The 27,573-nt window shown below is 36.2% G+C and overlaps 2 protein-coding genes across 5 annotated transcripts in view; both read right to left on the reverse strand.

Moving 5' to 3' along the window:
- Window positions 1–398: 398 nt before the first annotated feature.
- LOC127647059 (integral membrane protein GPR155-like) lies at window positions 399–14,942 on the reverse strand. 3 transcript variants are annotated; one of them, XM_052131132.1, is made up of 18 exons: window positions 14,813–14,942; window positions 12,808–12,949; window positions 11,477–11,948; window positions 10,855–11,033; window positions 10,525–10,745; window positions 10,111–10,279; window positions 9,815–9,970; window positions 6,803–6,886; window positions 6,505–6,625; window positions 6,284–6,368; window positions 6,089–6,179; window positions 5,786–6,002; window positions 5,632–5,703; window positions 5,439–5,542; window positions 4,948–5,043; window positions 3,238–3,302; window positions 2,971–3,108; window positions 399–2,265 (listed from the first exon to the last, which is right to left on the reverse strand). In XM_052131132.1, the coding sequence occupies exons 3-18, from the start codon at window positions 11,892–11,894 to the stop codon at window positions 2,217–2,219; spliced, it is 2,265 nt and encodes a 754-aa protein (XP_051987092.1). In that variant the 5' UTR covers window positions 11,895–11,948; window positions 12,808–12,949; window positions 14,813–14,942; the 3' UTR covers window positions 399–2,216. The 3 variants fall into 3 exon arrangements, with proteins under 3 accessions (XP_051987092.1, XP_051987094.1, XP_051987093.1); XM_052131134.1 differs by lacking the exon at window positions 12,808–12,949 and having other exon boundaries at window positions 14,813–14,934; XM_052131133.1 differs by lacking the exons at window positions 12,808–12,949; window positions 14,813–14,942 and having other exon boundaries at window positions 11,477–12,079.
- Window positions 14,943–16,946: 2,004 nt separating this feature from the next.
- Window positions 16,947–27,573, reverse strand: part of LOC127646756 (WAS/WASL-interacting protein family member 1-like) — a 31,564-nt gene continuing 20,937 nt past the window's right edge. For both annotated transcript variants that reach the window (XM_052130618.1, XM_052130619.1), the window contains 5 exons: window positions 25,812–25,943; window positions 24,547–25,299; window positions 20,517–20,726; window positions 18,867–18,980; window positions 16,947–18,653 (listed from right to left, as the gene is read on the reverse strand). In XM_052130618.1, the coding sequence (XP_051986578.1) occupies window positions 18,601–18,653; window positions 18,867–18,980; window positions 20,517–20,726; window positions 24,547–25,299; window positions 25,812–25,943 (1,262 nt within the window). In that variant the 3' untranslated portion in view covers window positions 16,947–18,600. The remainder of the gene's footprint in view (window positions 18,654–18,866; window positions 18,981–20,516; window positions 20,727–24,546; window positions 25,300–25,811; window positions 25,944–27,573) is intronic.

The raw sequence follows: 27,573 nt of genomic DNA on the forward strand, positions 1-27,573 counted from the left end.
TTCAGAGTAAAATAATCTGAAATTAATCAATTTGTTTGTACCACCGCTACCGGGTGTCTGAGAAGTAACTTAATCCATCCAATAAAAGTATTCCCGAACCCGTATATTCCCAAAATCTTAAAAAGATAATCCCATTCCACCATATCAAATGCCTTTTCGGCATAAAGTGAGCTGGTAGCGACCGGAGTCTGATCATTCGCTACTGACCACATGATATTGATGAAACATCCAATGTTATCAGAAGAGCTACAACCCTGAATAAACCCCACCTGATCTGTATGTATAAGTTATAACTTTGCTTAATCGGTTAGCCCAAATTTTGTACAATATTTTTACGTTTCAAATTTTGATTAGAGAGAGGTAGAAATTTAGATTTAGATCTAAATCTAACACCAAGCTGTGTGGCAGGTGCTACAGTATTTACACAAAATGCAAATAGCCACTCTGTTTGTTTGTTCTTTACCAAAAGGACCACTTTTCTCATTCAAACAGCATTTTATATGCTGTATGAATTTCATCATTTCACACATCACAGTTTACATACAGGCATAGGGTATCTGACCCAGACATATCTTGAGAATCATTTTTGTTCACAAAAACACACCACGTATTGTTATTTATTGGCAAAAACATTAACAAGAGACTAAAGAACATCTGATAACATAAGTGAATTGTATTGGCAAACATACAGTATGAAAACAACATACTGTAAAATGGTGAAATTAGTTTTTCAATTTAACAATTCAATTGTGTGCTCATTGTTTAGAACACCATCACCAGCTCATAGGGACAGGAGTGGCTCTCAAGACACAATAAAGAATGGCAAATAGAAGGTGAAATAAAACAATATTAATAGGAAAGCTTAACCCAAAGGTCAGATATATATCTGTATATATTTACACTCACTATAACGATTTCATTCATTTTTGTAATTGCAGATATTTTTAACACATTAAGGGGATCAGTTGTTAATTAATCAGTTAGTTGTTATTAAAATAGACCCCACTCTGTCAGCCATGATGAAATTTGATTAGCTAGCTACAACACTGACAAATGTCAATCATGCTAACTGATAGCCAACTAGACATGGGAAAAAAGAAGGCTATTTATGTTTCATTTGCATAAAAACTGACGACTCAATCAAATATGTTGTGTAAATTTAAAGATTGACCCTCATACCCTACAAACAAACCTTAAGGTGGGGTAAGGCTGCCAGTCCCAAAATTGTGAGCATTTATAGAGATTCTGATATGACAGTTTTGTATTTGTGTAATGACAATTTTGTTTGTCTGTTTTTTATTTGGTTATTATAACATCAACCTGCCTAAGGACTACAGATGAAAATGAGCCAATTTGGCTAAATCTGCCACATTAAAACTAGTTGTTTGGAACCAGTCTACAAAATCACTGCTAGAGGAAACACACATTTGAGTAATGGACTTTAGACTTAAATCCTTTTAGTTAATGAGATGCAGCTCTTGTGACAACTTCCCCTGTAACTGTATAAGGTAACTGTAACTGATGATAATGGGAATTTAGGGCTTGAGGGCTAGCATTAAACAAGATGTCCTGAATTTGTCCTTACCTCACTCTTAAGACGTAACTGTGCAGTATAATTCCTCTATCACAGCAGAGGTTTGTAAACATGGCTTGTTTTGCTTTGCAACAAGGCCATATACTGTAGTCTTATCATCATGACTCAAAAGTAACACAAAGCATACAATTAATCATAGAGTCAGAAGTATGTTTTTACAGCACTTGTAAAGACTGGTGATACCTTCATTATCAGATTATTAATGTAACTGCAACAATCAGTGCAGATGTGTATTTTACTGTGCAGAACAGCTTAAGGGCTGTTGAATGTGCGCGTATGTGTACGAGATAAAGGGATAATCTTGTGCCCTTTGCCATGCATATCAATTTAAGTAGTGCAAAACATACTGATGAAAGAACAGCTCAATTCATAGCTCAGTCCAGTCTTAATTCAGTCAGTTTAGTCCTTGTTTTAGGTTGTGATGATCAGTGTGTGACATCACCGCTTTCTGGAGCAATATTGCAGGGCATTGGAAACCATACAGATGTGTCACATGCTTTAAGACACCACACTTCTGCAGCTGTGTGCTGTGAAAGCAGGCCACACCTTTCTATCCATGGCCGCACCCATGCACAGGATCCAATGATCTACCTGGTCAGGCACCAGTGAGCACACCTGTCAATCAAAGAAAGGATTCACCCACTGGTCCTGTGAGGGATTCAGAAGACCCACTAAGACAAAAGAGAGAGAGAAACAGATAAGAAAGCAAGAAAAAGGACAGAAAAAGTATATGTGTTATGAAATGTGAACTGTGTGTGTTTAAGGTGCACCAAGTAATTTTTTGTTTACATTGGCTTGTACACCATTAATCTTGGACTTTATACTGACATCTTCTGGCATGAATGCAAAATCACACAAAAACAAAGGTTTATGCTTACCGCTGTATTATTTAACCTATTTATTGATATATTTGTCATGATTAATGTATTCTGAAACCTAGAGTACTGATAATAGGAGGATAGCCATGATGAAATTAGTAACATTTCAAATATGACAGTGGACCACCTTATTGTAGAATGTAATAGCTGTTTTGTGCCATGATATAACAGATATCTTGGTTCTGTGTGTGTATTGTAAACATATTTGCTCATGCAGGTGGCATGAGTAAGAATCTGGCTCTTTACATTTTCAGACCCTACTCTCCAATCATTTCCTGCCCCTTCTCTACAATTCTATGAATAAACAATAATTAAACTATTAATAAGAATGCATGCGTTTATGATCAACAACTGAAAAATATGGCACATGGAAAGATAAACAGAAAATCCAAAGTTGAAACCAAAAATGTGAAGATCTATAGAGAAAAACATGCTACCCCACACAACACATGCCATTTTAATATAAATGTAAGCATCTGACATCTTACACACTCATACCCTCTATTGCGAACTATATCCTGAACGCACTGATCTTTGTGGTATCGCACCATCTGTGTACAGGTGAGTCGAATCTCCTCTGGCACAGCAGTAGACTCCGGGGTTTCATCTTCAGTAATACCACACAGAGCAGCTAGCCTACACACACACACACACATACACACACACACACACAAACACACACAGTTGGTGCTGAAACTACATCCAAAAACAGTAATGTTAGCATTCAGATAAAAATAAATTGAAGGAAGATTTGCAAATATTCACCTCTTTTTGAATGGAAGAATAATAAGATGTTCATCCAGCCCAAAAATCCCAAAGGAAATAAAACCCTATGACGGAAGAAAAAGCTATTTTAAATATTTATAGCCACTCTTCAAATGAATCTCACTCACTGATCTTATATAGAACTGCATTACTGACACAGCGGTTAACTGCCAAGACTTCTGTAGTGTTCGAACGGTAGTGTTGGCATTCCCTGGCTGCGTTCCACTTCAAAATTTTACGCCCTTCCATCGCTAAATTGATTTAGTCTCATGGACTCGGATGTACGTTATTGCTTATGCTAGGCGAGTGCCTACTACTGGTGGAACAGGTGCAATAGGTTTAACTGGAACACCCTAAATAATCCTGATGTCATTTAGTGGAATTATTTAGTGATAAACAAGACAACGTATTCACAGATTGATGCCATCACATATTCAGGTAAAGTATGGTTTTAATTTCAGAGGCTTATGTACAAAAATTGTCTGTTAATAATTCTAATTCCATGTAGTGTACGAATTTTCAAAGTGTAGTATTGTCGTTAATGTATTTTTACAACACAGAAGCATTCGCCACATTCAACTCACCAAAGTTTTTCTAGCTGCTACATTCTTCATTATTTACAACTGTTTTGTCAGACCAGCAGCACAGCCAGGTAACTCCACGCCTTCCGCTATCTAAGGCAATGTGAGTGCATGAAGTGCCCAACATTCCACACTCAGTTTTGATGGTTGTAAATGTGCATCATCTGGGTATTTAAAATACACTTCTTTTGTTGCATTTTCAGTGTTGGCCTACTACTCGCCCTACAAAATGGCATAGAATATTGCAGAAGTGTGCAGTTTGGGAAGCAGGTTTTGTCTCCGAACTCCTGATATGGTTGTCGCCTTTCGCCCCTAGTGACAGTCGTGATTAACCTTTCATTTGTTCGCTAAGGGTAATATCCATCGCAAGGGAAAAGGCACAAGTGAATCGCGATGTCAGAGCATCCACCTGTACCGGAGTGCTGCGTATCAGTACAGTACAGCGTTCACCAAAGGATGTGGACAAACTGTCCAATTTACAGGTTGTAAATCAAGTAGGAAAAGCTGTAATATCTGCTAGTTTTAGGTGGACCATGCATCCTTTCAATGGACATCCTATTTTTCAGACCTTAAAAAAGTATGGTCAGGATTTCTAAATGGCTTAAAATGGCTGGGATTCGGCTGCGTTTTCATATTTACATGCTCTCTATAGCTATACATACATGCCATTCTTTGAGCGTGCGTGTGTGTGTGTGTGTGTGTGTGTGTGTGTGTGTGTGTGTATTTGCCATTTTAAAACCATTTAAACACAGAGCATTAGTTATTATTTTAACCATCTTTGCATGGCTTCTTTCTTCCCCTCTGTGTGCCCACTGTGTATGTGTGTGAGAGAGAGAGAGCTAGAGAAAATGTGCTCTCTCAGGCATGTGGCATACATACATATGTCTAAAAATGTAAACAATTACATGCATAGAAAGTTTGCATTGTAAGGCTGTACAGGCATATTTCAGGTATAAAATCTGTGATTGAATGTGTAATGTTTACTTTGATAAGTTTTCCTATAAAGTCAGTTGGCACCCTCAAATGTTTAGGTATTCCAATATGGCGGCGCAGTGTCTTCAATGTTATGATGCCATCACCAATTCAGATCTATATTATAGACTAGTGAGAGTTGTATGACTGTGCTCACCTGTCCATAATTGGCCACAGCACAAAAAAACTGCAGCTCTAGGTAAAGCCGCCCAGGATCTGCATTGAACAACCACCACAGGCAGCTGGACAGGTTCTGAAATACAGGTATAGATATAAAGAAGATAAAGAGATTTGAAGAATACTGCTTTGAGTATATTTTGAGTTTATTTTCAGCAAAACACAGTAGACTCAGGCCTACGCAAAACATGAAAAGACCGAAATGCAGAATAGGCTAACATCTGTATTGGTAAACCAGTTCTTTAAATGAGTTCAGATATGCTACAATGGTAGGGTGTTGAGTATGGTTGCCAGGGCATTTCTATGTGGTTGCTTTCCTGTTCAGAATGGTTTTAAGTGCATTGCTGTGTGGTTGCTTTTTGCAAATGGAATTCAACATATGAAAAACAAGGAAAACTGCAACAGATGGAATGACCCCCCACAGAGTCATTGAGTCTCTGTGTGTCAGTTTCGTATGGAGAGCTGACGTACGGCCAGCATGCTGATGATGAGAAGCAGGCAGAGAAGCACATGTCGAGCTATCTGTCTCTCCTCCTGCACACGTGTGGAGCTCGACGCCTCACTCAGCAAAACCCCTGGAACATAGACATGCACACTTATCGTGTTGGTCAATGCACAGGTTTTACAGCTTTGGCAATAACATTAATAAAATGAATATTGTAACCTGCTGAAGGAACTGGTGAGTCATTAAGATGTCCAGCTATCATATCTGGCATGGGTTCAATACAACCAAAATCTGTAAACAACAAAGGAGAATTAAGAATGCACATACAGTCCACAAAAGAAATATATGCACATGTATACAACAAAACACTCACTATCTATTCCTATGTTGAGGCTACTGTTGGTTGGTGCTTGCTCAGATGGGTGTTGGTTCTCTGGTTGGGGGTGTCTGACACCTTCTGTTGTGCCTATCATGAAGTTGTGATCTAGGGCCTGATAGTTCTGCTCCTTTTGGGCCCCTCGGCTCAAACCCATCAAAGACAGTCCACCAAGAATAATGCTGGAGCCCAGGACCACCACAGTGCACACAATCTGAAAAGAGAGGAAGAATGTATATAAACAGGGTCTATGTGCAAATGTGTAGCAGGTCCTTAATTAGTTTGATGATCCTAACCTACCTGCCCCTTGCCGTAAAAGAAGGTGGAGTCTACGTTGTTACTCATTCTTTGTCCTAGCATTAGCAACACACCCACAACCAGAAAAGGAACTCTACGATAATAAATTAAGAATACAAAAGATGTTTTTCAAGTTTCAAAGCATTTGTACATTTTTTAAATCTAAAATAAAAAACACATACGTATATGCATACTCACCCCCAGCCAAAGATGATGAAAATAAAGGGCTTCACCTTAAGGTTTTCATTTCTCTTCAACAAAGTGAGTGCAAATGCCAAAAGACCTACAACACAATATCCACACAACCTCTAAACATTGCTACAACTGCACAACACAAAGATGATGAAAAAAGATCACACAATGAAATCAGGCTTTAACCATCAGGTATTGTTAAGTTAGTAAAGTATTTGATTTGTTACCTGTCCACATGTAGGTACTGTAAAGAGACCCGTAGAGCAATGTGAAGGTAAGAATTTGACACCACACATTTCCTTGATGTGTCACAAACTTCCACAAGATCATCGACATACACACTAGGAGCTGCACAAGAGATGAAATAAATATACTAACATATAAAAAGGTAAATGAAAAGTAGATTTGCTATAACAAGAGTGGTGCTTGCCCATGCAAAACTCGCAGACATGATGCTAAAGTAAGTTTCCAGGACATCGCTACGTTATGCGGTTGCTAAGGTGTTTTGGGTGCAAGATTATGTACCTGTGCAAAAAACAGATTTGTGGCAAACAAATGTGGCAGCCTTCTACACTTCTTGCTTAGCAGCATGACAGCAAGGGTCCAAACCTATGCAACACACACACACACACACACACACACACACACATTTTGCTAATAAAAGATCTTTCCCTCTCTAATGTATCAAACAGAGCAGAATAGGATACAGTATATTAGAAAAAAACAGAAAAAGAATCAGAAGAGAACAGAATGGAAACAGAAGAAAATAGAATAAAAAGAGAATTGAACTGAACTCGAAGAGACTAGTACAGAATATAATAGAAACAGAATATAATAGAATGAAATGGATTAGAATAGAACTAGAATATAATAAAATAGAATAGAACCAGAAGAAAGTAGAATAGAAGCAGGATATAATAGAAACAGAACAAAATGGAATAGAAAAAGAAGATAATTTAAAACAACTATAAGAGACTATAATAGAATAGAAACATAACAGAATGGATCAACATAGAATAGAACCAGAAGAAAGTAGAATAGAAAAAAAAGATAATTGAATTGAACAAGAAGAGACTACTACAGAATAGTATAGAAACAGAACGGAATAGAACCAGAAGAGAACATAAGAAAACAAGAATAGAATCCGAAGAGAATTAAATAGAACTAAGAGAGTAGAATATAATACAACCAGAACATAATAGAATGGAACAGAATATAACAGAATAAAACTAGAGGAGAACAGAAGAAAATAGAATAGAACCATAAAATGATTAATTTGAACTAGAATAAAGACTAGAATAGAATAAAACAGAAACAGAACATAAATGAGGGCGAATTCCAAACGAAGTGAGCATCCCTATGCCCTACTCCCTTTGAAGGGCTGAGCCCTTAAAGTGGGAACTCTGGAGGGAGCAGGGCACTCGTGTCTTGTGTGGCCATTTGTAACACTTTTGATGAAGGGAGTAATGAAAGACGTACGTCAGTTCCACTTTATCTTCGCTTGAACGTTACCATGATGATGCAGCGTAGCTGTTCTAACAAGTATCTCTTATTTATTGCTGTTAATTTGTTGTGCAAATAAATATACTTTTTGTAATAGTTTTTTTCACCAAACATTGCCTTATGTGTCTTTTTAAAATGGCTTACTGTTGCTGTTTAAATAATAATAATAATAATAATAATAATATATATACATAAATGTACTGTATGTAAAATACATGAATGAAAGTTTCCTGCCGAAAATTATTTTGTGCATGAGAGGACTAAAGGATAAATAATAATAATAAACCACTGGGTTCAGACTAGCCTACAGTAAAAAAAATGGGCCCTGTTTTGGGAGGAGGAGGACGAACGTAAACTGCGGAGGAGAAGTATCTGTTATAAAAGGGCTATAGCGTTTGCCCGAGCGTTTGAACATGTAGTAAATGTTCTGATCGACAACCAAGCTTTAAAATATATCCTGAGGACACACCACCCAGGGCCACGTGATCATAAAGGTAAATTGACATCCTAGATGTGACCATCGCATGTACCCTTTGCTAACTGCCTTGTGGAAGGGCCCTTCGCAGAGGACTTGAGTTGCCCACTTTTGTTTGGAACACTCCTTCATGTGGTGTCCCCTTTCCACAGTGCCCTTCAAGGGTGCTAAAACGCCGTTTGGAATTCGTCCATAAAAGAGTGGTGAATAGAACCATAAGAGAATAGAACAGAACTAGAACAGAGTAGAAACAGAATGGAACAGAACATAATATATCCAGAAAAGAATAGAATAGAATAAAATAGAATAGAGAAGAGAAGAGTATGGTACAACAGAATAAAATAGAAACAGAAGACAATTTAATACAACTAGAATAGAAAAGCATAGAAAAGAAACAGAACATAATAGAATAGAATCTTGATAGAAAAGAACCTGATCCAGATCAGAACAGAATCCAATTGAATATAATAGAACAGAATATAATTAAATAGAATAGAACAAGCAGTGAACAGAAGAAATTGTATAGAACCCTTAGAGAATTGATTTGAACTAAAATAGAGACTAAAAAAAATAGAATACATTGGAACAGAACAGAAAATAATAGAACCAGAATAGAAATAGAACAGAATAGGATAGAAACAGAAGATAAATGAATAGAATAGAACCAGAAGACAACAAAAGAAAATGTAATAGAAACAAAAGATTTGAAGATTTGAGCTTTTCTAATACAAAAAAAGCCTAGAATACAATAGAAACCAAACAGAATAGAACAGAACAGGATAGAATAGAAACAGAATATAAGAGAACAGAATAGAGAAAAATCAAACTAGAACGCTAATAGAATAGAATAGAATTGAACCAGAAGAGAGTAGAACAGAACCAGGATAAAACTAAAATAAAAATAAAATCAGAAGAGAACAGAAGACAATAGAACAGGTTTCAACGAGAATTGATTTGAACTAGAATAGAGACTAGAATAGAATAGAACAGAAACAGAACACAACAGAACAGTAAATATAATCAGAAGAGTATAGAATAGAAACAGAACAGAAAATAATAGAACCAGAATGGAATAGAATCAAAACAGAATAGAACTAGAATAGAAAATACCAAAATAGAGTAGAAACAGAACATAACAGAAAGGAACAAAATAATAAAATAGAAACAAAAGAGAACAAAAAATAGAATAGAAACAGAAGAGAACTGAATAGAACTAGAATAGAATGGGATAGAAACGAAACAGAACATATCAGAATTCAATAGAATCAGGATAGAACAGAAGCAGAAGAAAATAGAATAGATCCAGATCAGAATAGAATACAATTTAATAGAACAGAATTGAAAATCAACCATAATAAAACCAGAACAGTATATAATATAATGGAATGAGATAGAACCTGAAGAACAACAGAACAGAATAGAAATGACAAAAAAATCATCATTTAAAAACTCATCTCCAAAGTCTCTATTTTCTTCTCCTTCATCCATAGCAAGTGGAACATGTATTCTTGTTTTAGATCTTTAGCAACAATTACACACATCAACCCACACACACTCACCAGAGCTATTAGGCTGACACTGCTGACATTGAAGCTCACATCCTGTAGCTCTTTCACCAGGGACGTGGCCTCCATCCATGGAATAGTCAGTAACCATGCCGACACATACATGATGGGCGCAGACAGGAACGTGCTGATGACCATACCTGTGGTCACCTGATATACACAAACACATGTTCTGATCCGTCTAGACTCCACATTTAACGAGAACGAGTCTGTGTCTGTTTGAACACACTCCAGTGATTTATTCTGCATATCTACCAGTGAAAAACAATATTCATTCTTTCAGCACTCACCACATCCAGCTCCATATTGTACTGGGCAGCATAGATGACCACGCTGGGAGCGGTGGGGAAGACTCCATACAGGAACGCATAGTCAGACATGCTGGAGTGATTCACAGAGCTGGAATTACCAGCATCCAACAGCTCCACCATGTCCTTACACATTAATGGCATAATTAGCCTGGAAACACACAAACATACACTTATCCAGAACCACATTGGCAATTCCTTACCACACCTGAAACACACAGATGAATACCTAATCACTTATGCTGGTGGCAAGTAGGAACCTAAAGGCTAAGGATTTGGAGTAACCTAGCATCAAGTGCCTTCATGATGGTAGCTCATAAACCATCTGTTGTTGCAGGATTCAAACCTTCAGCCTTTTGGTTAATAGTACAAATCACACAGTTTGATCTCACTCACAGTTTGGCAGTGATAAGTAGAATGAGGGAAACTCCAGTGGCGTGAGTGAGTTTATGCATCTGTCCCACCATGTTCAGTCCCAGATAAAAGAGCGCCACCCCTCCAAAAGAGTTTGCCAGGCCATCTACAAACTCATCAAGCAACACGGGGACACGCCCACCAAACAGGAAATGGCAGAGAATTCCTACAATGACCATGAAGACAATTGGGTTCTTCAGAACCTGAAAAGAGTGAAAAGGAAAGAACAAAACAAGTAGATGGAAAAAGCTGAAACCAACACAAACTAAAATATGAATGCAGAAATGTCTGCAAGGAGATAAATACACACACCTGCAGTATAACAGTACAGATCACATGTAGCTTCCTGTAGCTATGGTCGGTGTTGTGTCTCCATCGCTGGATCTCACATAGAGCAAAGCCCACAGGGTTCAACAGCATCAGAGATACAGGAGCCACCAGATATATATACTGCATATACTCTGGGTGTGAATTCCTGTACAGTGCATCAACTGGGTGGAGAATATGGATTTATGATTAATGTCTTGGAATCATGTGTTCTTTGTCATTTTTGTACAGATAGGTGTCTGCATGTGTACTTTTGATGTATTAATGAACACTGTATGGCCAAAAGTATGCAGACACCAACTTCTATTTACCGGCTTTGTTTATTTCAGCTAAACCAATTACTAACAGGTGCATAAAAACAAGCATACAGCCATGCAAACTCCTTAGACAAACAATTTTTTGTTCTAGCCTGAAAATGCCCCTGTACACAAAGCGAGAGTCTGACCTTACTGATGCTTTTTTGTGTGCTGAATGAGAGCAAATCCCTGAACTATGTTCCAACATCTAGTGGAAAGCCTTCCCAGAAGAGTGGAAGCTGTTATAGCAGCAAACGGAGTAACAACTCCACATATATTAGGACATGTAGTGTATATGTAGCGATCCTCACCTATAGGATATCCCAGTGCAAAGTCATTGCTCTGAGTTGTAAAGATAGCAAACAGCCCTGCTTTACTGAATTTGCTCTCAGGACTTGCCACCAACAGTGTCATCACACACACCAACAAGAACACACACACTTTTGCGATCAAGACACTCCAGAGGAAAGACCAGACGACATGCTCGAACTGCAGCTGCACCATATTTTTGAAGAGCAGAGCAGGAAGTGCAAAACATGACAAGAAGCTGCCCAGCCCTTTGATTTGTGTTGCGCTGATGATGTCATTACGACCCGCCACATAGCCGCACAGGATAATGCCGAAGCACTCCAGCAGAGCTGGGAAAAGTTTGTCGATAGACATGGCTGGTGCCGCAAGAGGGCTGTGGGTGATGTTGAGGCCATGAATTGAGACATATTGGCCCTCCATGATGAGAGATGATCACTGAAAGATGATCTAACAGTGAAGCTCAGAAAACTAGGGCTAAAAGAGACAAAACATAGAGATGTCAAAAAACAAACTTTACTGCAATGACATGATGCAAATGAGATCGCTGCATAAAACTAAAACCAAAGCTTAGCTACAAAAAACCCATTTAATAAGGTATACTGACCGAATCAAACAACAGACTTTATAACAATATGTATAAAATACCACATGTATGAAGTATATATATATATATATATAATAAGATTAATAAGTATGAATAATAAGATAAATGTTTATAATGTAAATGTGTTCTGAGAAAATACCAAGTAAGAATAAGAAAATATATTAATAACCACATAGTTACAGTTAATTACAATAACTATAATAATAACAATAATAATAATTATTATTATTCTCATCAAATGCAAATGCAGAATACTGACAAATGCGTCTATGTCTATTATGCTACACCTACATTACAAATAAAACATTCATAAGGATACTGACCAAATAAAAAAACTAAATATATAAAATTCTGTCTCAAATAACACATAAAATACCATATAAATATAATATGAAAATTTCAACTAAAAATAAAAAAAATTATAGTAAATATAAATACTGTTATACTGAATAGAAAAGAAATGAATATAATTGAATATAATAGAAAACCCCCCAGAACATAACAGAATTGAACAGAATAGAATAGAGCCAATAGAAATCTGTATATACAGTATATGTACAGGGGTGTAAAGTAATTGAGTAAAAATACTTTTTACTTAAGTTTTATTTTTTGGGATTTACTCGAGTGCAGTTTAAAAAGAATACTTGTACTTTAACTTAATTACATTTCCAAAGAAAAAATATTACTTTTTACTCCTTAAAATTTTATTTAAACTTGAAAAGTACTCACTATATTTTTGCAGATCATTTTCTTTTGTCTTACTGTACTGAAGCCGCCCTTTTCGCTGCAACCATCAAATGACAGATGGCAGACCGGAGGTCTTTCGTTTCAAATGGAGAGTCACACGGCGGCTGTGTGGAGTTCCGACCATCTGCAGAGGCAGAATTTCAGATCTGATTTGATCTTCGGTACGTTTTACACATTCAATATTTGTGCAACTAGACCGTATGTGACCGCCCGACTGAATGTGATGTATTCATTTCAAACTTTGAGCATGAAGTGAGTAGCACTGACAGTTTTTGTCCTAAACTTAATTCTAAGCACCTGCTACTTCTACAGATTGGACAGTTGTAAAGTCAAAAATTATCGATCATGTTGCAAATATACATATAAAAACAAAAGGCTTTTGTAATTAAATGTGTACATGTCATTTATTTCTACACTTGCCTTCATATTTAAATCATATCTATGGACTTTTACTCCCTATTTGCTGAATTATTGTTGTTGTTGTTGTTGTTAGGCAACTATTAATTATAATAATAACTATAAAGACAATAATGATCATGAGTATAATAATGCTAATAAAAATTATGGGATCTGAGTAAATATTAATTATGAGATTTATTTTGAATTTTATAATGAATTCATCCATCTGCTACAACAGCAAAGTTTGGTAGCAAACCTCAGAATACAATTCACAAAACTAACAATATTACTAAATTTCTTCAAAGCTTCATTGAATTTCTTTTTATCTTTCTTTATGTCTTAAGGGGCTGGGTGCTCTGACATCGCAATTCGTTAGTGCCTTCTCCAATGCAACAAACACTGCTTGACTGTGACAATGTTTTTGCAAAATAGAATTTTGTGGTTCACTTCTTAGGGCAGTTCCGAACTGAAATGTCCACTGTGTGGCGCTAAAATCAAGTGAAATGTTCTCCCAAACAGATACGGGTTTTAAGGTTGATGTTATATCGAGATTTAAATCAGCAAAACTGACCTCCCTACCCTTAAGCAAATGTGAGATAAAAAAAATAAAAAAATTTAACGTCTGAAGCAACCACATCATTTTGTGGTGTTTCTATGACAATTTGAGCTCACGGGTGGACTTGTGCTCTTCAGGACTTATACCCCAGTCCTTCACCTGACGAATCTCCGGGCCAATTGGTTGCTTAGGAAGCCTGACTGGAGTCACTCAGCACACACTGGATTCGAACTTGCGACTCCAGGCGTGGTAGACAGTGTCTTTACTTGCTGAGCAACTTGCTGATTTCATTCTTTTTACTTTTTTAACAGTACAGTATGATTTAATGTGAATACTTTTTTACTTTCACTCAATTGTGTTTTCAGCTACATACTTGGACTTTTGAGTAAAATTTAGGGTATTTTTTACACCCCTGTATTTATGTGTGTGTGTGTATATATATATATATATATAACAATTATATTATGATTATTATATAATAACAATAAAAAAATACACTGATGTTTTATTTTTATTGTTATTATTAATAAATGTCTGTTTTTAAGTATTATTATTACTATTATTGTTGTCTTTAAGAGCACATTCTGACGAACTCTGTTGGCCTTGTATTCTACCTACGTTACAAATAACACATTTACAAGGGAAGCAGACTAAATTAAACAAGAAAATATATTCAATATATTCATTGTGTATAAAATACCACATAATGTATGTATATTTAATACTAAAATAAGCAAAAAATAAGAAAGTTGTTAACAATAAAAAAAACATTGTTATATTTATATACATTAGCTACTATTATTATTATTATTAACAACAACAATAATATGCTTAATATTGTTATTATTATTGTTGTTGTTGTTGTAGCATATAACATCTGGATGACTAATTCGTCTACGTAAAATAAACATGCTATGTCTTATGATACACAGGGCCATGGATGGACAGCTAAATCAGCTACATTGGTCACTTACTGCAAACGTCTGCTTACAAAAAACAACTACACACAAATAAAGGTTGTAGATGACTTACCTTGTGTTCACGTGGCGAGCTGATCAATAAATGGATTGCATATAATTTTGCATAAAAACACGAATGAAACATCCATGTTTTCACTCTGATTTCAGCATCTGACGCGCTTTTGCACTCCGTTACTTTCCAATGTCAAATCACTGAATGACTGACGCTTGAGTCCGCCTATGGCGTAGTAGACAAACCCCGCCTTATCTCGTCTGGTCATGTCGATGATTGGTGAAATGTATACAGTATGCCGATGTTTATGGGTCATTCATATGTGATTGGTCACAGTCATGCGCGCTATTCACGTTCTGATAGACCTAGCCAACCCGTTGCTTCATTAGGAATTGGCTTCCTTTAATTTATTTATTTAGGAAAAACTACAATAAAATACAAATTCAACAAAATATGTACAATTATATTTAAAATACAAAATAATATAAGTTTCTAAGACAATTTCAAGTAAAAATAGTGAAATTGTTAATAATAAACAAAGATATATTCATTTATCAATGAGTAATAAAAAATGCATTTAAATAAAATAAATATAAATAAAAATAATGATTATTAATTACAGCATATATAATATTCTATTATATCTATATTATAGTTTATATTATAATATTACATTATAGAATTTCATTATATTATGGTAATATATTAGTGTCATATACAGGGTTGGGAGGGTTACATTTAAAATGTATTCCACTACAGATTACAAAATACACACTGAAAAATGTAATTTGTAATGTTTTCTGTTATATTACTCAAAGTCAGTAGCGTAATCTAAATGCTTTGGATTACTTCTTCAGCACTGGCAGCTTTTTTAGCTTGTTTTGACTAATTGACTGAAGTTAATAAAAAGTAAAAAAAATTAAATAAAAAAAAAAACCAGTACAGTAAGTAAATACATTTATATTAAAAATTAATTCTCTAAATAAATAAAAAGAGAGCAGGTCTATGAAGAGCAGAGAGCCAATAATAACAGTGGTTGCTTACTGTCAAGACTTAAAGGAGAAGCAACCCCAAAACAGAGTGTCTCTAACAAAGCGTCAGAATGAGGGTGGAAATTGATCATGTTTTACAAATATATGATCGTGCCTTAACTAGTGCATGTTAAAGGGCTAGAAAAAGTGCTTAGCATGAACCTAAATGTTCACATGTCAAGTTACACAAGGTTAACTAATTCTGCTTAACCCAGAGTGTACACAACGGCATCATCATCTGATCATGGAGTCTTATGGATTACTTTTATGTTGCGTTTATGAGCATTTTGGAGCTTTAAAATGTTGGTCTCCATTAACTTACATTGTAAGGACCTACAGACCTGAGATATTCTTCTAAAATCTACCTTTGTGTTCTGCAGAAGAAAATCATACACATCTGGGACGGCAAACGGGTTTGAAAATTATGAGAGAATTTACATTAAGTGAACTATCATTTTAAGGAATTTTGTGCCCTTTTCTGGTCAAACAGTGTATGACAAAGGCTACTGTCTTTTCACTTATGTAATGGTTACTGAAAAACTATTGTACCCTACAGTACATAAAAGTAAAGTACTGTAAATTCATTTTAAGAACATTTTTAAAAAGCTAAAATATTTATTTAGAAAACATGTTTATGTTTATCAAATAACATATTCAAAGGACTGGTTGTAATTAACTAATCAATGTAATTAACTGATTAATTAATTTTTTGGGGTTATGTAATAATCTTTCTTCAACTTGGTCACTTCTTATCTAATTTAAGACACTGCAGAAGTTATGTTAATTTGCATATATAATTGTAGTAACTTTTTTTACTCACTACAATTTATTGTTTTCCATCAGAAAACCTTTGCCAACCATCATTTTTGAGTGAACTATCCCTATAAAGGAATTTAGTGGCATTTACTGGTCTCACAGTGTATGAGTGACAATAATAATAAAAAAGGTTTTGTTGAATATTGGCACAACAAATTTATGTGTTCCTGTTCCAGTGTTTTTGGTAGCCCTTTTCACCATGGTGGGACTTTTCAAAAGTTTTTTTTTTCTTCCCCCAAATAAACTACTATCTTTTCACTTATGTAACGGTTACTGAAAAATGATTGTACCCTAAAAGTAAAGCACTGTAAAAAGCTTTATAAAAACACATAATTAATAAGCCAAAATCCATCTTGAATATTTATTTAGAAAAAATTTTCATCAAATAATATTTTTGGCAAGTAACAAGTTTGGCAAGACTGGCTGTAATTAACAAAGAAAATGTACAAATGAAACAAATATGATGTATGAAACTTAAATGTGCTTATACAGGCAGATAAAAAAGAACCTAAAAAAATAGTACCGCGTTAAGCATCAATCACAGAGTAGTGTCAGTGAAGTGTGTGCCAACAGCTAATAAATTCGAGGCCTTACCATCTTTGCATAACCAAAAAAAAAAAAAAAAAAAGAAAATCCAACATCAACAATTATCTTTAAACTTTTTCACTTATCTAATTTAAGACACTGCAGAACTTATGTTACTTTGCATATATCTTCTGAATCTGTAATTTTCCTTCTTTACTCACTATAATTTTATTTTCATGAGAAGACCTTTTAATGTGTACAAATATAAGGCATCCTAACAGTCTAAACAAAGCCAGCTCACCTCACCTGGGCTTCTTGATTCTTTCTAGAAGCACATTATGGAAGAGGCAACCTATAGTTAACAACATAATCTCTCTAATTTAACTATTACTAATTATACTTTTAGAAAATCACAGTCTTTCTCTCTGACAGACATCATGCATTTGTGATATATACATAAGGCACCGTAATACTGAGCTAACAAAGAAAACAAGCAAGTGCATACATAGATAATAAAATATAAACTTTACACATTTTTTGGCTTTTTGTCTTGCATCATAAACAGATATAATCCCATATTACGTAAAAGCATTTACATGATAATGTAAAGCAAGCCATCTTTCATTTAGATCAGCATGAGGTACTGAAAAAAGACTGATTCTGTTTACAGGAGAACATTCTGCATCACTTTTTGGCCCTCACCAACACAAAGGACCCACATGACAGCACTAATGCAAATACACATTCCCTCAAGATTTGAAGGCTTATTCATGATTTACTCTTACTCTGATACTCTGCACAATGTGTTCTCCACATCTAAGCAGCTGTATGACAGTGGGCTTTAATTTTCCATGCTATATAAATAGTGTTGTTTGGCATGTGGAATGTAGGGGGCGCCAAAAATCAGTTCCCAAAATTACCCATAACAGGACTCTGCACAGATAAGTTTTGCATTACTTTGTTTTTACATTTTTAAATGACAGCACCTTAAAATAAAATCTGCACTGATTCATAATTATAGATTATTTTTCAGACAAAAAGGAAATAGGTGCACATGCAACAACAAGAATAGGTAGAAGTGGCAAACAGCTGATTTAACCATCACTTTCATCCAGGGCAACAACTCCCCACTATAAAATAAAGTAAAACCTTGCTGTAGTATTTCTATATATCTCACCACTTGACCTTAAAGCAAACAGACAAACAAATCCTTTCATCGATCTTTCAAGCAAACAAAAGCAAAACATATTATTATTATAAGATAATTAGCACAAACTGGCAGTAGCATGATAACAATGTTGTCTATTACAGAACACCATTAGCGGTATTTTATACTTCTTTTATACATCTTTAATAGTTCAATGGACTACTCTGGCAGTACAATATGAATACAGACTGTACCAGAGAAAATTGGTACTGGTAGATAACTGGGGAAGGGAAGGTTTTTCCAAACCCAGAGAAAACAATCAGTTACTTTCACCTAGGAACAGGAGGCAGGGGAGGTGCACCTCTCTCTTTCCTTCCTGAAACTGAAACAGACAGAAATACACAAATACACACATTCACACGCACACAGACACAGGCATCAAAACAGATGGTTAAGGCCATGATTGTGCTGAATGAAAGGAATGTTATTTAGAATAATTCAGTGGCATGTGGAAGAGACAGCTGTAGGTACATTTTGTCTGTATGCACAGCAACAATGAGGGATAAGATCAGAAAACTCAGCCCTGATTGGTTACCTCGGCTTTCGTTCTTGGCTAGTTTACTAGGATAGGTCTTCTGACAGGGGATGTAGGGTTCAGGAGGTGGAAGGTCCGATAGAGGCCGGAACGTGAAGCGAGATTCCAAGTCATCTTGAAAAAATTAAAAATAAAATAAAATGCGCTCACACAAGCGTAACAATCAATCTGCTATATGAGTTGTACTGTATTTGAATTAACTACAGTGTTATTTACAGCTCAATGGGACTAAATAAAGTGATGTAAAATAATGTTTTGGGGTCACTAGAACTTATTATTTAGACATGCTGTCAATTAACACAGAAAATAATTTGACTCATTTTGTAAAAACAAACAAATATCACGTTTACAGTAATGCAATTATCATGGAAGTCAATGATGCAAGGCATTCTAGAGGGTTTAATAGCAAAAATGTGAAGCTTGTTTTTTTGTTTAAGCATTTATATTAATTCATCCGAACAAAAACGGGTATCATTTAGAGCTGTCGGAATTAACACATTAATCGCATGCGATTAATTAAAAAAGTGAAGAGAAATGAACACTTAGCGCTATTTGTTGATGTACAAAACAAGCCCAAATGGACTTGTGATAGAAATCAAGTATTTTCAGCCTATGTAAGGCGCATTTTAATTACCACAGAAGCATTTCAAGCCTTTGCGGATAGCCTAGCCTAGTCTACCGGCAGATTAATATTGAGGAGAATGAGAGTTTAAGAGATGTAATGCCCATTGCAATGAATGCAAATCCTATGGGGACTAAAGCTATCTATACACTGTAAAGGTGGCACAGAAGCTGCATCTGAAGTTGCAATTAGATGTATTTTCACAGAGCAGGAATAAATGCATTCACTCAGCAGTTGCAAATGCATAAATAATGTTATGAGATGAATATTTTAAATGTAAATTATGAGATACTGTATATAGAGAATACAGAAATAATAAATTAATGAAAATATGAATGAGTACTCCACTTATGTGTACTAATTCTTTCAATAAGTCAACCTCCCAATTAGACTTTGGGAAAAGTTTAAATTTAGATTTAAATTGAGCTATTTTAGTGAATGTCTAACTTTATACTGTGTAAGGCTTTGTTTGGAAAATATTAATAAAGCATTATATTGTTACATATTGTTTTTTCTTTCCTAAGATGGAAATAAATGCATTTTGACAGGAAAATAAGTATATATGGTGTCAAATTTCAGCATTTTCAAAATCTGCGATTAAAAAGAAAAAGGTAAATTGACTGACAGCCCTTGTATTATTTTATCTGTAAAAAGGTGGCTAAATCTGCATTTTGACTACAGTTGTTGGACTACAGTTCTAGGCAGGTGAACCACTCTGAATACAAGACCAGCATACTTCCTGTGGATGGAGCTTGTGGCTACACCTTTGGAACAGTAAGCATTTTAATGTTTATTCTGATGCAATACCTTGCCTGATAAACTTCCATTGTAAAAGCATTACTGCAAAATTAATGTAAACTGTTTGTTTTCACAGAGTTGGTGGAGCTTAACTTGTATTAAACCAAGATTTTTAAATTGTCCCCAAAGGGAGTAAAATTACTATTTTGTAATATCCAGTCAATTATCAATTGTTGAACCAAACAACTACTCTGTACACATACAGTAATTACTCCAACATGTCCTCATACCTATATGATGCCCCTGGTTGTGGTAACCATTGCCCATAGGTGGGGGAGGAGGGGGCAGAGGTCCAGAGTTGGGTCTGTCGGGTGGGAGGGGTGGTCTACTTCCACCACGGTGAGGCTCCATCCCTGGTCTGCTTGGCGGGGGAGGAGCTGGTGATGACCTTATGCTTCCTCCTCCTGGACGCCCTGAAGGAGGTGGAGGTGGAAGGGGACCTGTGCACACAACACACACACACACACACACACACACACACACACACACAGCAACAAATATAAAATGTACAAACTAGTGAAAACTAGGAATTAGTAGTTCTAACTTGGCGGGTCATGACCCAAAAATGGGTTACAGATCTGTTCTGTCTGCGAGCGGCAGGAAAAAAACACGCAGAATGCAAATAATAAAAGTGCAACCAACCATATAAACCTGCACAATTAGGATAGCAATTTTTTTTTTTTATAAAAATAGGCTTATCAAATTATAAAGGGTAATTGAAAATGCTTCCCATATTTTTTGACACCAACATCAAAGTCAAATTTAAGGTATTCTGTCACTTGTCAGAAGTCAAATTAGAGAGATGTCAAAATGGACAAGTTATGTTACATGCCCTCGTGCTTGAAAACTATAAATAAAACTATGCAAGGTAAAAGAAGATTTCAATCCAGACAACATTAAACATGGCTACATTGCTGACCACAATGTAGTCATAAAACTAGGAGCATAAAACTAAGATGAATGATACTGGATTTTGGTGACATAGAAATCTAAGGTGGTGGAAAATGCCAATAACCAATTAATCGGCCAATATTTTTAAAAGCGATTTATAGAATGTTAAAAAATGTAGGCAACAAAAGTATAAAATAGATATAATCCTTGATGTAGTTTATGGTAGAGGTAGACGATATCTCAGTTTTACCGATTAATCTGTGCCAATAGCTGCTTTTTGGAACAAACAGTTATCGGCAGAAATCTATGCAGAAAAATTATTATTCCTCCATGTTCATCTGTGGCCAGAGCTGGAGGAGTTTACAATTAGAACAACTTGGTTCTATAGTACAACAGCGGTTATCATACCATGTACATTTGCTTATCTAAGGTATTGAGAACAAAATGCAACCGGACGGAGAATCTCACGTGTGCATCTCCTTTATTCCTTGTCTGCCTGTCAGACTCGTCAACTTGCGACACGCGCGCACAGCGGAGAAAATGTCTGAGAGAAGCGAGGCAAGGGGGACTGACATGAGTGTGTGGGTGAGAGTTAAAGCAGTGTTTCTCAACTGGTCTATTCGGACTGGGTCGCGGACCGCAGGGAAAGAACAATGCCATGGTTCTCCCATTGAAGATATTTCGGCGGCCACCCAAGTGATAGACTATTTAGGACTGCTGAGGCAGATTTAATGGTAATCTCGCAAACAGCTAAAGTAGAAATGGGCAACATACGGCTCATTTATCGTAAAAGCGTTTTTATTTTTAATTGGATATTTCACAGTTAACTTGCATTGGGACCTAACGCGTCTCCACAAGCGTTTAACATGCTCAGGGTTGCCAGATAACACCCACAGTTTGAGATTTATACTTCTCGCTTTCTCCATTGATCAAACTTAGCGATCTGTAGTGCAACATTCTGCTCAAGGAAAAGTGTTATAGGGCTACTCTGTGTCCATTCTTGAGGCTGCTTGTGATGTTTGGTGGTACAAATTTTGCAGTGATTCAATTAAATATAAAAGTAGATCTTGGCATCATTGACACATGGAGAGGTAAACATTGACATGCAAGCAAAAGCAACCCAGAGATGAATATGTAAATTAATTTTTTTATTTGTGCAAAGTAAACTCGCCCGCTTTGCGACAAAACTTTAAAAGTTCTATACATTTCTTTTCTTTTTTTATTATAATTAAAACTGAATAATAAATTAACAGGGAAGTAGAGATCAATTTATAATCTCCGCCATTATTCAGTTTTTTAATGCCAGATAGAGAAGTATCTATCTTTGTAGAGCAATACAATATTTTAGGAATAGTCTCATTAGTCACAGATACACTTCAGAAAATTGCGTACATAACTATTTCTGGGCTTAAAAGTTACAAAAACTAAAAAATTGTATCTCAAAAGTAATACAATGTGGCCCCCCATGCACTACTTAAAGCCTGATGTTAAAGCCTTTACCAAAATAGTTAAAAATATTAATAATCACACACATCACCTTTACAAATTTGTTTCAGGATTTTACATGAGTAAAAGAAACTGTTATATTTTGACAAAATGTTTCAGTTTCATTTGAAATAATCTAAATGTAGAATCTATTAGACCTCATTTTATATCAACACAACAGTGGCAGTTTGTAGTTAAAGTTTCAAGATGTGTGTCAGCTAGAATTTATTTTTCATAAATACATTAATTTATTATTATATTACTATTATTTAAGACTAGCACACTGACCTAACCATGGTAATGAGGAGCCTTTCTTCCTGTTTAATATGTGTATAAATATGTAATATTAGGTAACAAACGGAATAATAATGGGCTCATATAAGTAAATATGCTCTACAATTTTTGAAAAGGGGGGAGAGACAACTTCTGTAGATTTTGTTGACATCAACAAAAATAATGTCACTTGATGCATGTCCTTGAAAACATGATCAAAACTATGCAACATAAAAGGAAATGCGACCCAGGATACATTAAATACAGGTTATGTTTGATCTATGGTGAGTTGCCACTTGATTTCCAATGTAAAATCTGTCCTGAAGCAAAAACCAGTTGAGAACCACTGAGTTAAAGGTACAGACAGGAGCAGTCTGGCCTCGCTGTCATGCACATACAGTATATGTTAATAATCATAGGACATTACTTTAAAAGCTCACACAGCTGATATTATTTTTCATTTAGTAGTTCATTTAACATGTGAACTAACATGCTTTAGTTATATAACATGTTATAGTTACATTATATTTTTTATCATGTTTATAATTCTGTTTATTATAATTCTGTTAGAGTTCATATTTTTTCTATTTATTTTATTTTCAAAAGGGAGACTTTTTTTACACACACTTCAATAAAATAAATGGTTTCAAGTTTCAATTATAATAAAGTGTATTGTTTATTATTATTAAAAGAGTAACGCATAAATATTTGTATTTTGTATTATTTTTTTCTGTATTAGCAGCCTGTTTTATTTATTCAAACAATTATTAACATTTTGTGTGTATGCAGATACACAAAACTACACAACTTTGCCTGCTGAAAAAAAAAAAACTAAGAGAGATCCTGCTTCAGTCCACTAAAAAAAACTTAAGCTTGGGAGGAAATTCACATTTCAGCAGGACAATGATCCCAAGCACAAGGCCAAAGCAACATTGGAGTGGCTCAAGAACAAAAAGATAAATGTCCTAGTCAAAGTCCTGATCTCAATCCTATTGAGAATCTGCGGCACTATTTGAAAATTGTAGTCCACAAGCATCACCCAACCAACCTGAAGAACCTGGAGCAAATCTGCCAGAAAGAATGGGCCAAAATCTATTTGTCACTGTGTGCAAAGCCTGTACATATGTACCCCAAAAGACTTAAAGCAGTTATTGCAGCAAAAGGTGGCTCGACCAAATATTATTGTGTGGGGGTTCAATACTTATGCAAGTAAGATATTTCAGTTTTTTTATATAAATAATTCGCAACCAAAAAAATTATAAAAAAAATAATACTTTTGCAAGGTACTGTGTATGATATATATATATATATATATATATGATTAATAAACAATCTTGGTTCCTCCTAAGGTTTTTTCCTCATCTTCATCTTGGGAAGTTTTACCTTTGCCACTGTTGCTTTTGGCTTTCTTACTTAGGGGTTTGTAAAGCACTATTTATAAAGCTTCTCTGGAAGCTTTATACAGGAACAACATGTAATGAAAAGCGCTATACAAATAAAGTGTCGGGTCGTCACTTGAAGTCCAACATAAGTTCTAGTCCTGAAGCAAAACCACTTGAGAACCACTGCAAATAAATGTACACCATGCTGCACCTGGAACTTTTCCCTTACCTGTTCGTCCCGTTGCATTCCTGCCCAATGCAGGTGGTCTCTCAGAAGGAGGTGGAGGAAGGGGGCCGGAACGCCCAGGCGGAGGGGTAGGGGCATGCGAGCCCAGTGACAGGTTGCGTTCGGGTAGGCGTGGTGTAAGCTCCTCTGGAGTAGACAGGCCTGGACGTCCCGGTGGCAGAGGAGGAGCTGCACTTACAGGTGTCCGCAATGAGGCGGGAGCAGGAGTTGGAGGAGGGGTTGGTTTACTACTTGCAGATGGAGGAGGTGGAGGGGGTGGGCTGTCCCGTGTGAGTGGCAAAGAAGAACGGTTTCCAGGGGGAACAGGGGGAGGACGGTCATCACCTCGACTGGGGGCAGGGGGAGGAGGAGGTCGCCCGGCATGGCTTACTGGGGGTGAAGGAATGGAAGGAGGACGACCAAATCCACCCAGCACAGGTGGAGGTGCAGGCTGTCGTCCTGGAGGGTTTGAAGGTGAAGGGGTTGGTGCAGAACCCGGTCGGGGTGCTCCTGGAAGTGAGGGTGGTCCTCTGCTCTGTGGACCATTCTGAAAAGGCCGTGGGGCACTGGGGAGGGGGGGAGGTGGCCCTCCAGGTGTTTCAGGCCGAGGTGGAGTCATCCGTGGCCGTGGAGGGTCAACACATTCACTGCGTTGCATAGGAAAACGAGGGGAGGAGACAGATCCTCCCCCAAAGGGCCGTGGACCTGAGCTACGAGCACCAGGTGGAAGAACTGGAGGCCTGACACTACAAGAGTCTAAAAAAAAGAGAGCAAGAGATAATCAAATAATCTATTAATCTAAATGTAAGGTTGTTGTATTTTTTTTGTTTTTTTTATTTTATGGTTAAATGGTATATGGTTTTAAAGCAGAATGAATCAGGGTTATGGTTGGAATGCACAATATATAGGTCACCATATTAGTATTGCCCAATATTAGCTTCTCTTTTTGTCTTTAGGGTTAGATACGACACAGAAAATTTAAGCACTAATTTTTCCAATTCAAACAGTATACTTTTTTCTGTGCTGAATACTACAGTTATTATTTTTTTTGATACTTTCAATTAGCATTTTTCATTTAGCAAATTATAGATGAGATTAGAGTGGCCAATGATAAAAAAATAAAAAATTTAAAAAAGACAAAACAGTATAAAATGTCAGTTATCAGCCATAACATAACAATAATTAGCCAATATTTTTATAGACTGTAGGTCCAACCCTAGTGAGGTTAAAGTATAGTGTTTAAAAAAAATAAACAAATGTGTTCTTACCATCTCGAGAGGAACGGAGCTTTGGCATCCCTCCCTGGAAGAGCCCACCCAGACCAGCTGGGGCTCCACCCCCAAACCCTCCTCCCCCTCCACCTCCAGGCCCACCTCCTCCTCCAACGCCACCTTTGGGTTCTGTCAAAACAAACACAGCAGTAAATATTTCTGAAAAAATATGGATGTGTAAAAGAGCCATGACCTGGAACGACTAAGGTAGAAAATTGCAACTATTGCTTAAATACACAAAGCACTTTAAATGAGGAGCAAATTACAATATAATACATCTACACTTAAAGGGGTCATATCACAGAAAAACAAATAAAACATTTCTTCTGAATGTTGTGCAGGTCTAATAAGCAATACTGGAAATGCTTTGTTGAGGTTATTGCTGCCAAAGGAAGATCGACCAGTTATTAAATCCAAGGGTTCACATACTTTTTCCACAGCACTTCTGAATGCTTAGTGGGAGGTGTTCAATAAAGACATGAAAGACTATAATTGTTTGTGTGTTGTTAGCTTAAGCACATTTTGTTTGTCTGTCCTTGTCACTTTGATGAAGATGAAATCACATTTTATGACCAATTACTGCAGAAAACCAACTAATTCCAAAGGGTTCAAAAACCTTTTCTTGCCATTGTATTTAACAATCACGGTCTCATGACCACCCACATTTACACATCAATGTCAATTCAGTTTTAAGCAACTTTGCGGGTTAAGACAGTGAAGTAATAAAGAGGAAGTGGGATAGATACTGTACTTTAATTCCTAACACCCGTAGAACATACTATAATACCACTTATATATCAATGTGTGTTAAATGTGGGCAACAAGTTTGCCAAACATTTTGCTGTTCCTAGCTGATTGTAGCACCTGCAGCTCTGCATATCCTCATGAAGAATCCCAAAGTTACTACTTGAGACTTGTTTTAGTCTGATCTTAACAGTTGTGTGTAACACATTTGATCCTGTATTGTTTCATGAACAATTAAATGCAGACTTTGCAAAAGGAAGCTATTGAAGGATGGAGCAATGCTATCTAAATCATATTTGACAGCAAACACACAAACCGCAAGCAGTTACTCATTTCACATGCAAAGAGGTCATAACCAATAATAACTGAGGTCACTTACATAAGTATTAACAGTAGAGTAACAAGTAATTCTAAGCATCAAAGAGAGGGTGGAAAATGGTTAAGAAAATTTTTTTTTCTTCCAGCAAGAAACTAAGACTGAGCTTGTTTACATGGACAACAGAAAGGTGTTTATTGCAAGAAAGCTGCTTAAGGCTGGAAAGTGACATTCTTGTTTACATGCAGTGTGTTCGCAGCTTTCTCTTTACTCCTGTATACATGCAGCTGGGTCAGTAAGCAGCATTCTCCACAGCAACATATTTTCTCCACGATGCTTGTGAGAACAACAAACATGGGATCCTTGGGAAGATTTCCCAATTTTATTCTCTTTTGCTTTGCTTAATTTCCAGATATTCCACAGTTGTTGCTGTGATGGTTTCCTTAATTTTCCACCTGCAGTGGAATGCTGCAATAGTTCGGTGTCGCTCTAACTTCAAACTTTGGGATTCCCCCAATGTACTTGAGCGTAAATACGCAGAGTGAGGGACAGTTGTCAATTTTTTTAATTGGTGGGTATAAATTGGTATATTTTATAGTGTATGTGCTTTTCCTTTTTCCCCACTGTAATCCCCCAGAAATGTTGAATTTTTTTCTGCTGTGTTGGCATGTTGATATGGTGTAGGGCTCAATCCTCCTA

This window comes from Xyrauchen texanus, chromosome 7, assembly GCF_025860055.1.
Source record: "Xyrauchen texanus isolate HMW12.3.18 chromosome 7, RBS_HiC_50CHRs, whole genome shotgun sequence".
Taxonomy (NCBI): domain Eukaryota; kingdom Metazoa; phylum Chordata; class Actinopteri; order Cypriniformes; family Catostomidae; genus Xyrauchen; species Xyrauchen texanus.

Coding starts and splice junctions, on each gene's coding strand:
- LOC127647059 (XM_052131132.1), bottom strand. CDS start 11,894: ATGGAGGGCCAATATGTCTCAATTCATGGCCTCAACATCACCCACAGC. Junction 6,369..6,504: donor CAGTACCTACATGTGGACAG/GTAACAAATCAA, acceptor ATTGTGTTGTAG/GTCTTTTGGCATTTGCACTC. Junction 2,266..2,970: donor GATATAGTTCGCAATAGAGG/GTATGAGTGTGT, acceptor CTTTTGTCTTAG/TGGGTCTTCTGAATCCCTCA.